Consider the following 12,202-nt stretch of genomic DNA (forward strand, 5'->3'; position numbering starts at 1 on the left):
TAATAATCGGTAGTATAAAATTAGGGTTGATTAATGCTAATTTCAAACTTCAGGATAATTGTTATATAACAAGCATGAAACATCTGCATAGATAAATATTAAATACGACCACTGGTGTAACTAGAATTCATGTTTGTGGTAAATCAGGTGTTCTAGATTTAATAATAATGGTAATACTTTACCTGTAGTTTTTGGCAACTAGAAGTATGGGAATTTAAAAATTTCTTATGTAAGGTATCTTTATGTCCCTTACACTGCATGATAAGTTTATATTTTGAGGTCAAGCCTATTTGATTCCTGCATAGTTACATCAGTGAGTAGAACTTGTTAAACACTATCATTGACAACGGCGTTCATTAACACCGTGAACGATTATACATTTCGTGGAATTTTTTACTCTTCCAATTTAAAATTCTTTTTTTATACCTGACAATAGGTTGCTAATAGAGTGGCGCTCGAAAATTTTAGTTTTAGTCAAAGTATTAATATAGTGCATTTAATGACAGTAAAACTATATTCATAATTATAGATAGTTGATCTGTAATTGAAATTTGGTACTGTTTGGTTAATTGTAATTCAAGATGCATTCATATTAATGATATTTCATACCGTACACGCGATACATGAATGATTTCTCCCACTTTTGCAGTTCTCTATATACATATTCATTTATGCATATATGGTTCTAGTATTTTCTTTTTTTTCTACGTAGTGAGATTCTATATAATCTGCGTATTTTGCAACTTTCTGATGCAGATGAAAATAAATACAGACATTACATAAAAACAAACATAATATAAAAAACGTAAAATTTGTATTATGAATGTCAGTGTTAGAAGTGGATCAATTTTTCTTATTGCACTTCATTTTGTGAACAATTTTAAGTTATATAAATTTGTTATAAGTTCTTATTCAAGTTTTCAAGATCATTCAAACTCTCCAAATTTTATTATAGAACTTACTTTCACTACAGTGCGAATTTCATTAATATTAATAAGTGGAAGAGTGCATGTCATTCATTATATCAATGACATTAAGGATTCAGAGATCATTAATAACTACGTTTACGTACAACTTATACACGTAATAAAATTATGTAATAGAATGTACGATTTTCATTGGAAACACAGGTCATTACGATGTCAATAACAAATGGAATTTACATTTCAATATTTGCTATTGCGATTAACAAAGAAATTTCCAAGTAAGAAAGCATGCTGAGCACAGAAGTGCAGATTTTAAATAATTTATGAATGGATATACAATCTTGAAAGAGTTGTATTATTAGTTAATTTAAATATGAATTTGTTTCTTTTTCCTAAAGAAAATACATTAATATAAATTATAGTGTAACTTGCTTTCTCACAACATTTCTTTTTAACTCCTCCTTATTTCTTGTATTCAAATTCTTGTATTTTGACAACCATAAATAAACTGTATGCAATAAAGGGTTAATAGCATAGATGAGTATACAAAATTTGAAACAACGATTTCCTCAAAACACAGCATGATTCATAGAATTGACTTGAGATTTCTGATCATAAGGAAGTTTCCTAATTTCATCAAGGCTCTGCGCTGTCGGTATCTGTTAGGGAAAAAGAGGCAGGAAAGGAAAACCAGTCGCGTACTGAGAAATCCCAGTGAACAAATGAGCCGAAGGTAGTTCACACGCAACGATCTTGTCCTTGGCCCGCGGGGATTAATACGTATAAAGGAAACTGTACGAGCACCTCGGGACCAGACAGAAGAGAACCTCGATGCGCACCATGCCGGTTAATGAGGATACTTTGAGCAATTCCGGTGAACAGCCAGTGTCTCCACTTGGAAATAATTGTCTGAAGACAGTCTGTGTCAACGGTCTGCAAAACAACTTTGGTCATGCATCCTCTGGTGATGAAGACGAATGCCGGAATGGTCGTTCAGGTGTCATCGTCAACGGAAACGTCAAAGAAGATTTCCATTACAAAAGCTTGCCAGACAGACAGGTCCATGAGAAGTTCATGAAGAGCTTCATTGATATGCTTCTGGAAGATGCAATTTTTAAGGTAAGGTAAACATGTAATTATTTAAGATAACATAGTAGAACAAAGTATTGTATGCTTATTATCAAAACCAAATTAACAGGGTTTTGAACAACTCTAAAACTTTCTCTTTTGCTACAACATTTACAGAGATTTATTAAATTTATTATCTTTAAAGTTTTTAGTAATGTGTTCTAACTGAATTGCTTTTTAGCAGTTTTCTTCATGAATATTAATAGCATACTGGTATTATAAGGTCATTCACATTTTGCAATTTTCTAACATGTTGTACAAAAGCAAAATGGATTGTTAGTTATATTATAAAAACATTAAGAAGTTCAATCGTGAAGGCTGCCATCTGACATGCTCTAATAATAATGGCATTTTGAAAGTTGCAAGGGAATTTCCACTTTGAAGTATATCCTGTTATTACTGCACTTAGTGACGCGAGTTGTTGAGAAGTATGTTTCATTTTCCTGTTAGGGATAAGGATACTCTTTTATTTCCTCAGTCGTTAGCGTCACTGAACTTTCTACATCGCGTCACTTTTTGTATTCATTTATTTTTACATGATGATCCAAAGAATATAAATGTATATGATTATTATGAATGTTGGCAATGATATTTTTTATTTGAAAGTGAATGGCTCCAGGCATTAATTCTCACCAATGAACACAATCTTCTTCTTCTTTTTTTAAATATATCTTACATCCTGATAAATATTAATTGATTAAAGCAGAATGCAAATCGTTACCATGAAATATCTTAATTAACTAGTAATTTCATCTATCTACTAAAAATTCGATTTCCTTTTCCTCCTAGGCATCAAAGCATGATTCAGGCATTCGTTATGCACGCTTTTTGCAATCATTAGCGAGCTACTCCATCAATTCATGGACAAAGAATTACGTTGCAATTGAGTCCAAGCTAATTTCCTTACAGGTTGTGTCATAGAAAAAAAAGGACTATAATTTCTTTACCGATCCATAGAAAATTTCAAGGTGACATACTTTGAAGTATAGAATGTCCTGATTTGATTTATGAGAATATAACAAGCTTAATACTTTGTTTCAACGACCTAGAAAAAAGTGTTCAATAATGGAGATCGTTTTTTACAACATTTCAACTGTAATTACCTTTTATGAAATTTCGTTGAGGAAGATGAAAAAGTGTCTGGAAGGCTTCATAGTAGAAGGCCTCGATTATTGCTCTTATTAGATAATCTTTACCTTGTCTCAATAATAATTGCATTCCAGAAATTCCTTGAAGCACTATAACAGAAATAGAATGTTTGCTTTAATTAAACATGTCATCATGGTTGTCTGAAGTAATGAAATTACCTTGTTTTTCAGGGAACCTCAAGAGAGAATCAAGTGGTGGAGTGGATGGAGCCAGCTGCACTTCATTCAGCAGTCAACCTGAAACTCTCTGATCAAGGGGTGTCTCATAAGGAACTTCTCTCCCTTGCTCGAAACGTGATCAAGTACAGTGTGAAAACAGGGCATCCTCGATTTGTAAATCAACTATACTCCAGCGTGGACCCGTATGGTCTCTTGGGACAGTGGTTAACAGATGCTTTGAACCCCTCGGTTTATACATACGAAGTGTCTCCGGTGTTCTCCTTAATGGAGGAAGAATTGTTGTGTGAGATGAGGAAGATCGTTGGCTGGAAAGACGGCAGAGGAGAAGGCTTATTTTGTCCAGGTGGCTCCATCGCTAATGGTTACGCTATCAACCTGGCACGTCAATACAGGTATAATAAATTACAATAAATTTGTCAAGTAACTTTGAGCATTCCTACAACTGTAATGATTTGCAGATTTCCTCAGCTAAAGGAACTGGGCCTGTGCAGTGGTGGCAAATTAATAGTTTTCACGTCCAGGGATGCTCATTATTCAGTGAAAAAACTTAGTGCGTTTCTGGGTATAGGTACCAACAACGTTTATGAAGTGAAGACAGATGCCAGAGGAAAAATGTGTGTATCAGACCTGGAAGCTCAGATCAAAAGAGCCCTCGAGGAGAATGCAGTTCCACTCATGGTCTCCGCCACAGCAGGAACAACAGTTTTAGGGGCTTATGATCCTCTGCGAGACATAGCCGCTTGCTGCAAAAAATATAATTTATGGTTTCATGTTGATGCAGCTTGGGGAGGTGGAGCATTAATGTCTAGGAAGCATAGGTATCTGTTAGATGGTATTGAGTTAGCTGATTCTGTTACCTGGAATCCTCATAAGCTGTTGGCCGCGCCACAACAATGCTCCACGTTGTTATTGCGCCATGAAGGCCTCCTGCAGGCTGCACACGGTCTGAGAGCTAGTTACCTCTTTCAGTCAGACAAATTCTATGACACCTCCTTTGACACCGGTGACAAGCACGTGCAGTGTGGTCGTAGAGCAGACGTATTAAAATTCTGGTTCATGTGGAAAGCTAAAGGTACTCGAGGTCTTGAGAAGCATGTGGACCACGTCTTCGAGTTAGCACGGTACTTCACAGAATACATAAGACACAGAGACGGCTTCAAGTTGGTCATTGAACCTGAATGTACGAACGTGTGCTTCTGGTACGTGCCACCTTCAAAGCGTCATTTACAGGGCGAGGAGTTGTCGAAAGTTCTCCAGAAAACTGGGCCAACTGTAAAGGAGCGTATGGTGAAGAAGGGATCAATGTTAATCACTTATCAACCGCTGCGTGAACTGCCTAATTTCTTTAGGCTGGTTCTGCAAAACTCTGGACTGACTGAAGCCGATATGAGATTCTTTGCAGAGGAGATCGAGAGACTCGCCAGCGATTTATAGAATAATTCGTCCATTTTAGTAGCGCTGTTTGTAAAAATGTGTAGTTAAATTGAAGTGCTGTAAAAAATATAACAATTCCGCCATAGGAATTTAATAAATAACACAGAGTTTTTGTTAACAGAAGCATTCAAAAAAATATTTTTTAATGAACTAATTGTATAGAGTACAGTGGTTCGTTTTCTCATTCAGAGTTTAAAGATTTATTTTTTATCTGTTTCGTTCTAAATCGTATTGAGCTTTCTTTTTAAGGTGAGAAATATTTCAACGCAGACGCATAAAAACGATATGGTTTTAAAAAGGGCATACAACTGATCATATTGTCACTGTATATCTATATAGGATATATGAATATTTTATGTTTCTAATCTCATTTAAAACTTTTCTGAAATTGGATTAGTTAATGGGGATCTTAGATAAACATCGGGTACTTGAACTCTGGTGGGTGAATTTTATCGCATATACATGATTCGTATATAATATAAACACTAAATTCTTTTTTATTTGCCTACACGTTTTGTTACATAATGTGCCCGTGACACAGGAAAGTTACAAGCTTCGTACCCGATTTATCCTGACTGAAAACACCATTGTGAGTATTATAAAAACATAATTCAACTTGTTACTATCACAATTTACTATGAGACACACGCATAAACACCCACCATACATTTAAAAAAAAGACTTCATCAATTAGTATGCCACTCGATTACTTAACATAATTATAAATTTACACTATAAATATTCGATGAATCGTGTAAATAATGCACTCAAAAAGATCCCTTTCCTTTCCGTGCCAAAACTTGTGCAAACTTAGTGTACTTTGATCTATAAATTATTCCCTTTAAAACTTGTGTACATTACAAAATGTACAATTTAATATTTGTTCTTGATGCTTTTAAGTGGATTTTCAATCATTTTCGTGCGAACATAATACTGTTTTTTTTGTAATATAAATAATCTGCACATTGTGGTCCTGGCACTTCAAAGACATAAAATGCAACAACGTGATAATTTTATAATTATTTGTACTCTTCCAGGAACTTTAAGTGGAATTGTTTCACACTCTCAACCATCGTTTTTATCTTGTCTTTTTGTGGCAAGATTGTGGTTCTAAAGTGGTACGTTCCCGGTTTCTGGCCAAATCCAGAGCCAGGTATCACACATATTCCAGTAGCCTCTAACAGTTTGAAGGCATAGGCCGCATCAGGTTCCATACCTTTTGCTTTTGCTTCCTCTATGGCTTTCTGGGGTAGATCGATCCGCGGGAATACATACATAGCACCCATGGCTGGATTCGCCTGTAAGGAAATTAAGAAAATAAGAATCTGTAAACTCTGCAGTTTCCATAACAAAGAAAGTGCAAAATACCCTAAAACCTGGAATGGTGTTCAGTGTGTCGACCACCAACTGTGACTTTTCTGCTAAGTTGCGTAGCGTTAGCTCTTTTTCCCTCTTGAATTGTTCGTACGATGGTTCGTTTGGTTTTGGAGGATTTACTACAACATCCATCACAATCTGGCCGAGAACAGTCGGACACAACGTTACTGAGATCGCCTTCATTAAAATTGCCATAACTGAAGGATCCATGTTGATGATCTCAGCGTATCCACCACGGATTCCACACTCTCCCATGTAGCCTATAACATTAGATTTTTATTTAAACACTGAACAAGAACTAATTAAATTTATGCTGAACTATTAATTTTCTTTGAGACTGATACACCATAAATCAGTGAGTCAAATGACCATTTTTGAAAGTGGGTACAAAGGATTGAGATTCCCAAGTGTAATAAGTGATGTAAGTAGTATGTACCTTTAGATATAGACATGAAGGACGCCAATTCCATTTTAGAGTACGGTTCGCCCATTTCAGTCATTACTTTCTTAAACGAGTGGAAGGCACTGTCCTTGTCGTACACATTATCTTGATAGACTTCATCCGCCAGTATGAACAGATGATTCTTTTGAGCAAACCGAATAATGTCTTCTATGTTAGAACGCGTGAGAACCTGGCCCGTCGGATTGCCAGGGTTTATTACAACCAATACGCGAGGATTACAGTATTTTCTTGACTCGTCCAATGCTCTTTGTAACTCAGAAATATTAAGAGCCCATTTATTCTCCTCGTCTAAGTAATATCCTATCTGACAGAGCCCAAATTCTGTCAGTGTAGCAGAATACAAAGGGTACTGTGGAATGGGTATCATTACCCCGGATGCTTTTCCATCCAGTTTTTCATTAAACAACTTCAGGAACGACTGTAACAATATAAAATTATAAAATATGTAGGTTTTTCAATAATTACGTTTTAGAAATCAACATTGTAACAAAATGCTACTACTAAAAATCGAAAGATATAAAAGAAAGAATTTGCACACTTTGATTGCATCTGAAGCTCCATTTGAGAGGATGACGTTACGGTAATCAGAAGGAATTCCATCCCGATTCTGGATGTATTGAGCCACGTGCCTGCGTATGATCTCGATTCCAGGCGATTCCGTGTACGAGCCAATGCTACCTCCTTTGCAACCATCTAAAAGTACTCTAGCCCGTTCCTTCGCATCCTCGGGGTACCTAGGATCATCCAGGAGACTCGGCGACACCGTTAAAGTCAGCACTTGCCTCAGGAAGGTTATTGGTTGTTGACCCATAGCATGTGCATCTCCCACATTAGCCTTTATCACTTCCTTGAACGGCTTTTTGACTCCCTGAAAAAATAACAATTAAGTTAATAATTCTTATCATCATATTTCAGAGTTAATTATATTAATTATAAAATCATATTACTTAAAATATTTTTACAGCCTTTTAATAATTTTTTAAAAGGATATAAACATTAATTTTTTAAATTTTTATTGTATAATATTATTCTATGAACCTTGTTTTAATGATACCAAGAATTCCTTGGCTTTTATTATAGGATATTTTTAGTATGTGCGTCGAGCAGGTAATAGCTTATTGTGAGTGAAGTATCGGATGTGTGCAATAATTTCCTACCCTAACATATTTTCAGAATTAAAATCAGATATTCTACAGTCTCTTCTTGAACTTAAAATGTTAAATTATGCTACTAAAATTGTAATGTATTACCGCTCAAAGAGCATCTTGAAAGATAAACTTTCAAGATTTCAAAACTAAATATTTCGTCTTGCGATTACGAAACCGAAATCAGACAAAACCAACAATTTAAAACTCATTCGTTATTCTTCCAAGTCAGGATAAAAAGATACTCGACCGCATATTACAAACTTTGTAATTTCACAGACTATTAACGTTATGAAAAAAACGGTTGCATAATTCAACATGACTCATTATGTACAGTGAATAATAATAGGGGATGAAGGAAAGCAGAACTGCATTATGTAAAATAATTTTATAAAAATGTTAATGTATAGATGTCCGTCTCGTTTATACTTGTATAAAGACATTATCATTGGTAGTCCTTTCTTTATGACTCATTTACCACAGAATTCAATACAACGTTCGTAACAATCTGCCGAAAAAGTCACGTAACATATGCTTTCAATATGTGTTATCATTTATGTCTGCAACTTTTATCAATTATCAGATATTTCAGATATCAAAATTTGTACTTTAGATAAAATCGTTACTATACTTTCTTTGTAAAATTATTCCAATTGTTTTGCATTATACTTTTTAATAATATTCATTTATCTCGCTTAATGCATCTGTGATGAAACATGTTTATACAAGGACCACCTGAGATAATCCTTGACTTTGTGTATACATTCATATAGGACATGTAAACCACACGTGCACGTAGCTACTAATGTGTCATAACACGTATGAAGGACGTTCTAAGCTTGCATCGTGTTCTGGTTTTTTTCCATTAGTTTATGGTATCGAGTTCCATGAGCAGACAACAAACCACTTAAATGGCTATCGTTATCAATCGAATCGTTGGGAGTGCAATTATTTGTCTTGAAATCTTTGCTGAATTCAGTCCGATCGATTAATCATGTTATATCAACCACGCATACCAATTGGTATGAGTTGTGCCACCCGTGTTTTATATCGTTTACGCGTTATATTGTGTACGTGTTGCTGTAGTCACGCGTTATTTCGTCTACGCGTTTTAATAGTCACGTGTTATATTGCCTACGTGTTGCAGCAATCATGCATTATGTCGCCCACGCGTTGTATCGCCCACGCGCAATGTACAAAAATGGAACCTTTTTTAGAAAATTGCAATCATTTCGTGATATTTCAAGATCCAAGGCACATCTGCATCAATCGACTCGCCAATTGATACCCTATTTTTAGTTACGTAGACCTCCGCGACAGGTGGTTCCAACGCCATCATCCTTTACAATCAATCAAACTTGCATCAATTTTATTTAGAATCCGTTTAAAATAACTTATAATAATATCAAGATATTAATATTTAAAAAATACGATGATAATATGTGATAAAAACCTTTTTCTGTTAATCCAATACTATCTACAACTGCGATAAAACGGTAAGAGATGCAGATATCTTCTCCTGGATTAAAGTGAAATTATGACAGAAGATTAATTACTGTATGTTACTAATTTGTTTCCTTGTTATTCCATTTCAAGATATTATGAAATTGAAACATAACCTTCACTCACGCACCAGTTTTTCATACATGCAAGCATTATACATGATGCTTCTAACAATTAGGTCGTTCTCATGCCATTTCATTCTTAATTATATTTACACCATGTATATTATATGTAGCTTGATCGAAACCAATTAACATATGTCATCGCGTCTGTTCCAAAAATACAGCTGTCATCTCTGTTATTTCTATAATGAAAATTATGAAAGTGCACTAATTTCGTGCTCGTTAACATTCCATTTGCGCGTCCATTTAAATATCGATTAATTTCAGCGCAAGTGTTCGATTATCGTTATGACACGGGGCCTATTTCAGTTGTCTCACGGTGATCGAAGGGTGCACTGACTTTTACCCGCCGCCGTTGGTTAATTAATTCTCCATGGGGTTCCTTACCTTCATGAGTTCCTTTTCAATCTCCAGGGCGCGCTGGAGAATGGGCCCGCGCACCGCGTATTCCACTTTCCGTAAGTTCGTGAAGACATTGTCCTCCGAGAGGACTTTCCTTCCGGATGCGCTGCTCGCCATACCACGACGGAGTGTTCTGTCGACAGCCGTCCGCTGGACTACCGGCTGTGGAGCCGTCAGACGTACGGATGCTCTGTCTTCTGACGCCCCTGACCCCGCTATGGCAGTCAGTTGTTCCCACGTCCTAAACCGACTGATCCCGATAACAGCGTTCCACCAACGTACCAGCGGCATTATTTCCACCGACCAGGACCTCTTTTTACCTTCAGTTCAATCAGTTACCCGATAGTGCCGGTAATTCGTTCGGTGATTTAGAAGGGACTCGTTGTGCGCATGCGTAATACTCTGCAAGCAGTCGTAACGCGCACGTATATAGTGACCGAAAGACGATATACTTGCAAGTAGTGTTGGGATTGATACTGCATCGACACTATCAATGAGTTCGCGAATGTACACCTGGTATCGAAAACGCAGGGCAGTGACACAATCTACTTGACACTTTTACGAAACTATCGACACCTGTTTGATACATCTACGAGTATATCGATACTCGCTTAATGATTCTACGAATGTATCGATAGCCGTTTAATAGTTCTATAAACGTATCGATACCTACTTGATGCTTCTACGGACACGTATCGATACTTGTTTGACACTTTTACGAAAGTATCGATGTCACAGTAGTCATCGAGTACATCTGTATCGAATTGTTTGAATGTTATGAATATGTATCAGTATCAATCCTTTCACTACTTGTGAACTTTCTGTCAACACATGTGGTTGTATATATTAAGTTATATAATAAGATTTTGGAAAAGCAAAATTGAGCTACCTGAACTGAGAACTCGCCGTCTTATGAATATCTCGCTTAGCAGTTGCGGTCGAAACGTCGTCTAACAGAAGTTATGCAACTTGCACGAATTTCGATTAGTTGAAACACCTGTTAATAAAATTTTGGGCCGAATCACATTGAATCTTGATGGAAATCTTGCACACGCGCGCTGCTAAATGAGAGATTGAATAATGGGGACGGTGACGCCCGGCAGGACGAAAATAGGAGGTTCTTTGTGATGTTATATATAGATAATATTCGGCGGTGCATTGTTATAACATCGTAAAAAAAATAATCGTAGAAAATTAATTTCTGTTTCCGATTGCAGAATGAATTCTTTTAACGATGTCGTTAAACTCATTTACATAAGAATGTAATTGGAGCGACATCTGACATTTTGCTGCAATTAAGCTTTATCTACCGAAACGATGCAAGGAATGCTATAATTGGAATTCTCGGTTGATAATGAGTCTGCAAAAGAATACATAGCTGGAATTACCAATAAATTAAATGTAATTGAGAAATCAACTTAAGTGTAGTGTATTAAAGATACGGAGGTATTAGTTCACTTATCTATGCACTTGTGCATACTTGTGGAACAAATTCAAGTTATAGATAGATAAAAGATAATGATGTAAATTTTTAATGTTCTTTCTTGAAAGAAATGAGAAGTACCTGGAAATGCACTTCCAGGCTAAAGGAATTATATAAATACTATTAAGAAATTTATGATAACACTCCGATTTAAAGCAAGCTGTCAAATTTCGACATTTATATAACAGGGGACGATGTGGCGATGTTCTCAGACAGATAACTCTTATCAGCTCATACCTCTCATGAAATATGTACATATCATTAATGTCACGATAAGATTACTTCTTTACCGATAGAGAGACCAAGACATTTAATATTTTTTTCAATCTGATTTCAGTTACAATTAGCTTAAGCTGTTTCGTTTCAAGTGGAATTTAAATCATCTTAACTTGATACATGACCTTGATCTTTTTGAATTAATCCTTACTGGCATTCTCTATTTATGCAGGATGAGTCACGTGATTCAGAAAGCGGTCGAATATCTCATTTGAATTCAAAGACAGTTGAGCCGGTTCTCGACTGCTAATACCATCACAATTATTCCAAATTTTCAAGGTCACGATCTCGAACGATACAATTTCACTTTACCGTCTCTTCGACAACAAGGTTAACGATTACTTTTAGCACGAACGAGACCTATCGTGTTACATCACTTTAAGGAAACCACGTTTACTAATTGTAAGGACAAATAGAAAGTAGAGTAAATATCGCGTTCAACGAAAGGAAGAACCAAAAATCGAACGACAACAATGGCGTTTAAAATACTTTCCATTTAGAATTTTTTTTTGATTGAACATTATTGAGCAGTGACTCTAATGGTATTAAACTCTCAAGCGCAATACAATGAAATGGAAGCAAGTATGTCGATCGATCGGTTCGAGATAAGCTAAT

The 12,202-nt window shown here is 35.9% G+C and overlaps 2 protein-coding genes and 1 long non-coding RNA gene across 3 annotated transcripts; 1 reads left to right on the forward strand and 2 right to left on the reverse strand.

Annotated features, from left to right (window-relative positions):
* Positions 1 to 91: 91 nt before the first annotated feature.
* On the forward strand, positions 92 to 4,917 carry black (glutamate decarboxylase-like protein black). The gene is made up of 3 exons (XM_003702448.3): positions 92 to 2,045; positions 3,374 to 3,774; positions 3,841 to 4,917. The coding sequence occupies exons 1-3, from the start codon at positions 1,758 to 1,760 to the stop codon at positions 4,814 to 4,816; spliced, it is 1,665 nt and encodes a 554-aa protein (XP_003702496.3). The 5' UTR covers positions 92 to 1,757; the 3' UTR covers positions 4,817 to 4,917.
* Positions 4,918 to 5,290: 373 nt separating this feature from the next.
* LOC100876505 (alanine aminotransferase 1) lies at positions 5,291 to 10,119 on the reverse strand. The gene is made up of 5 exons (XM_003702449.3): positions 9,814 to 10,119; positions 7,195 to 7,524; positions 6,630 to 7,074; positions 6,185 to 6,453; positions 5,291 to 6,114 (listed from the first exon to the last, which is right to left on the reverse strand). The coding sequence occupies exons 1-5, from the start codon at positions 10,117 to 10,119 to the stop codon at positions 5,836 to 5,838; spliced, it is 1,629 nt and encodes a 542-aa protein (XP_003702497.1). The 3' UTR covers positions 5,291 to 5,835.
* Positions 9,149 to 9,807, reverse strand: LOC143266076 (uncharacterized). Its single transcript, XR_013041152.1, has 2 exons — positions 9,435 to 9,807; positions 9,149 to 9,320 (listed from the first exon to the last, which is right to left on the reverse strand). It is a non-coding gene; the product is annotated as an uncharacterized LOC143266076 (long non-coding RNA).
* Positions 10,120 to 12,202: the final 2,083 nt, after the last annotated feature.

The sequence above is a fragment of the Megachile rotundata genome, chromosome 16 (genome assembly GCF_050947335.1).
Source record: "Megachile rotundata isolate GNS110a chromosome 16, iyMegRotu1, whole genome shotgun sequence".
NCBI classification, from domain to species: Eukaryota; Metazoa; Arthropoda; class Insecta; order Hymenoptera; family Megachilidae; genus Megachile; species Megachile rotundata.

Bases quoted from the DNA above. Each gene is read 5' to 3' on its own strand.
- LOC100876505 (XM_003702449.3), bottom strand. From the start codon at position 10,119: ATGCCGCTGGTACGTTGGTGGAACGCTGTTATCGGGATCAGTCGGTTT. The intron at 7,525-9,813 runs GTAAGGAACCCC...TTATTTTTTCAG, and splicing joins TTGAAAAGGAACTCATGAAG to GGAGTCAAAAAGCCGTTCAA. The intron at 6,454-6,629 runs GTACATACTACT...CTAATGTTATAG, and splicing joins CTTCATGTCTATATCTAAAG to GCTACATGGGAGAGTGTGGA.
- black (XM_003702448.3), top strand. From the start codon at position 1,758: ATGCGCACCATGCCGGTTAATGAGGATACTTTGAGCAATTCCGGTGAA. The intron at 2,046-3,373 runs GTAAGGTAAACA...CTTGTTTTTCAG, and splicing joins TGGAAGATGCAATTTTTAAG to GGAACCTCAAGAGAGAATCA. The intron at 3,775-3,840 runs GTATAATAAATT...AATGATTTGCAG, and splicing joins AACCTGGCACGTCAATACAG to ATTTCCTCAGCTAAAGGAAC.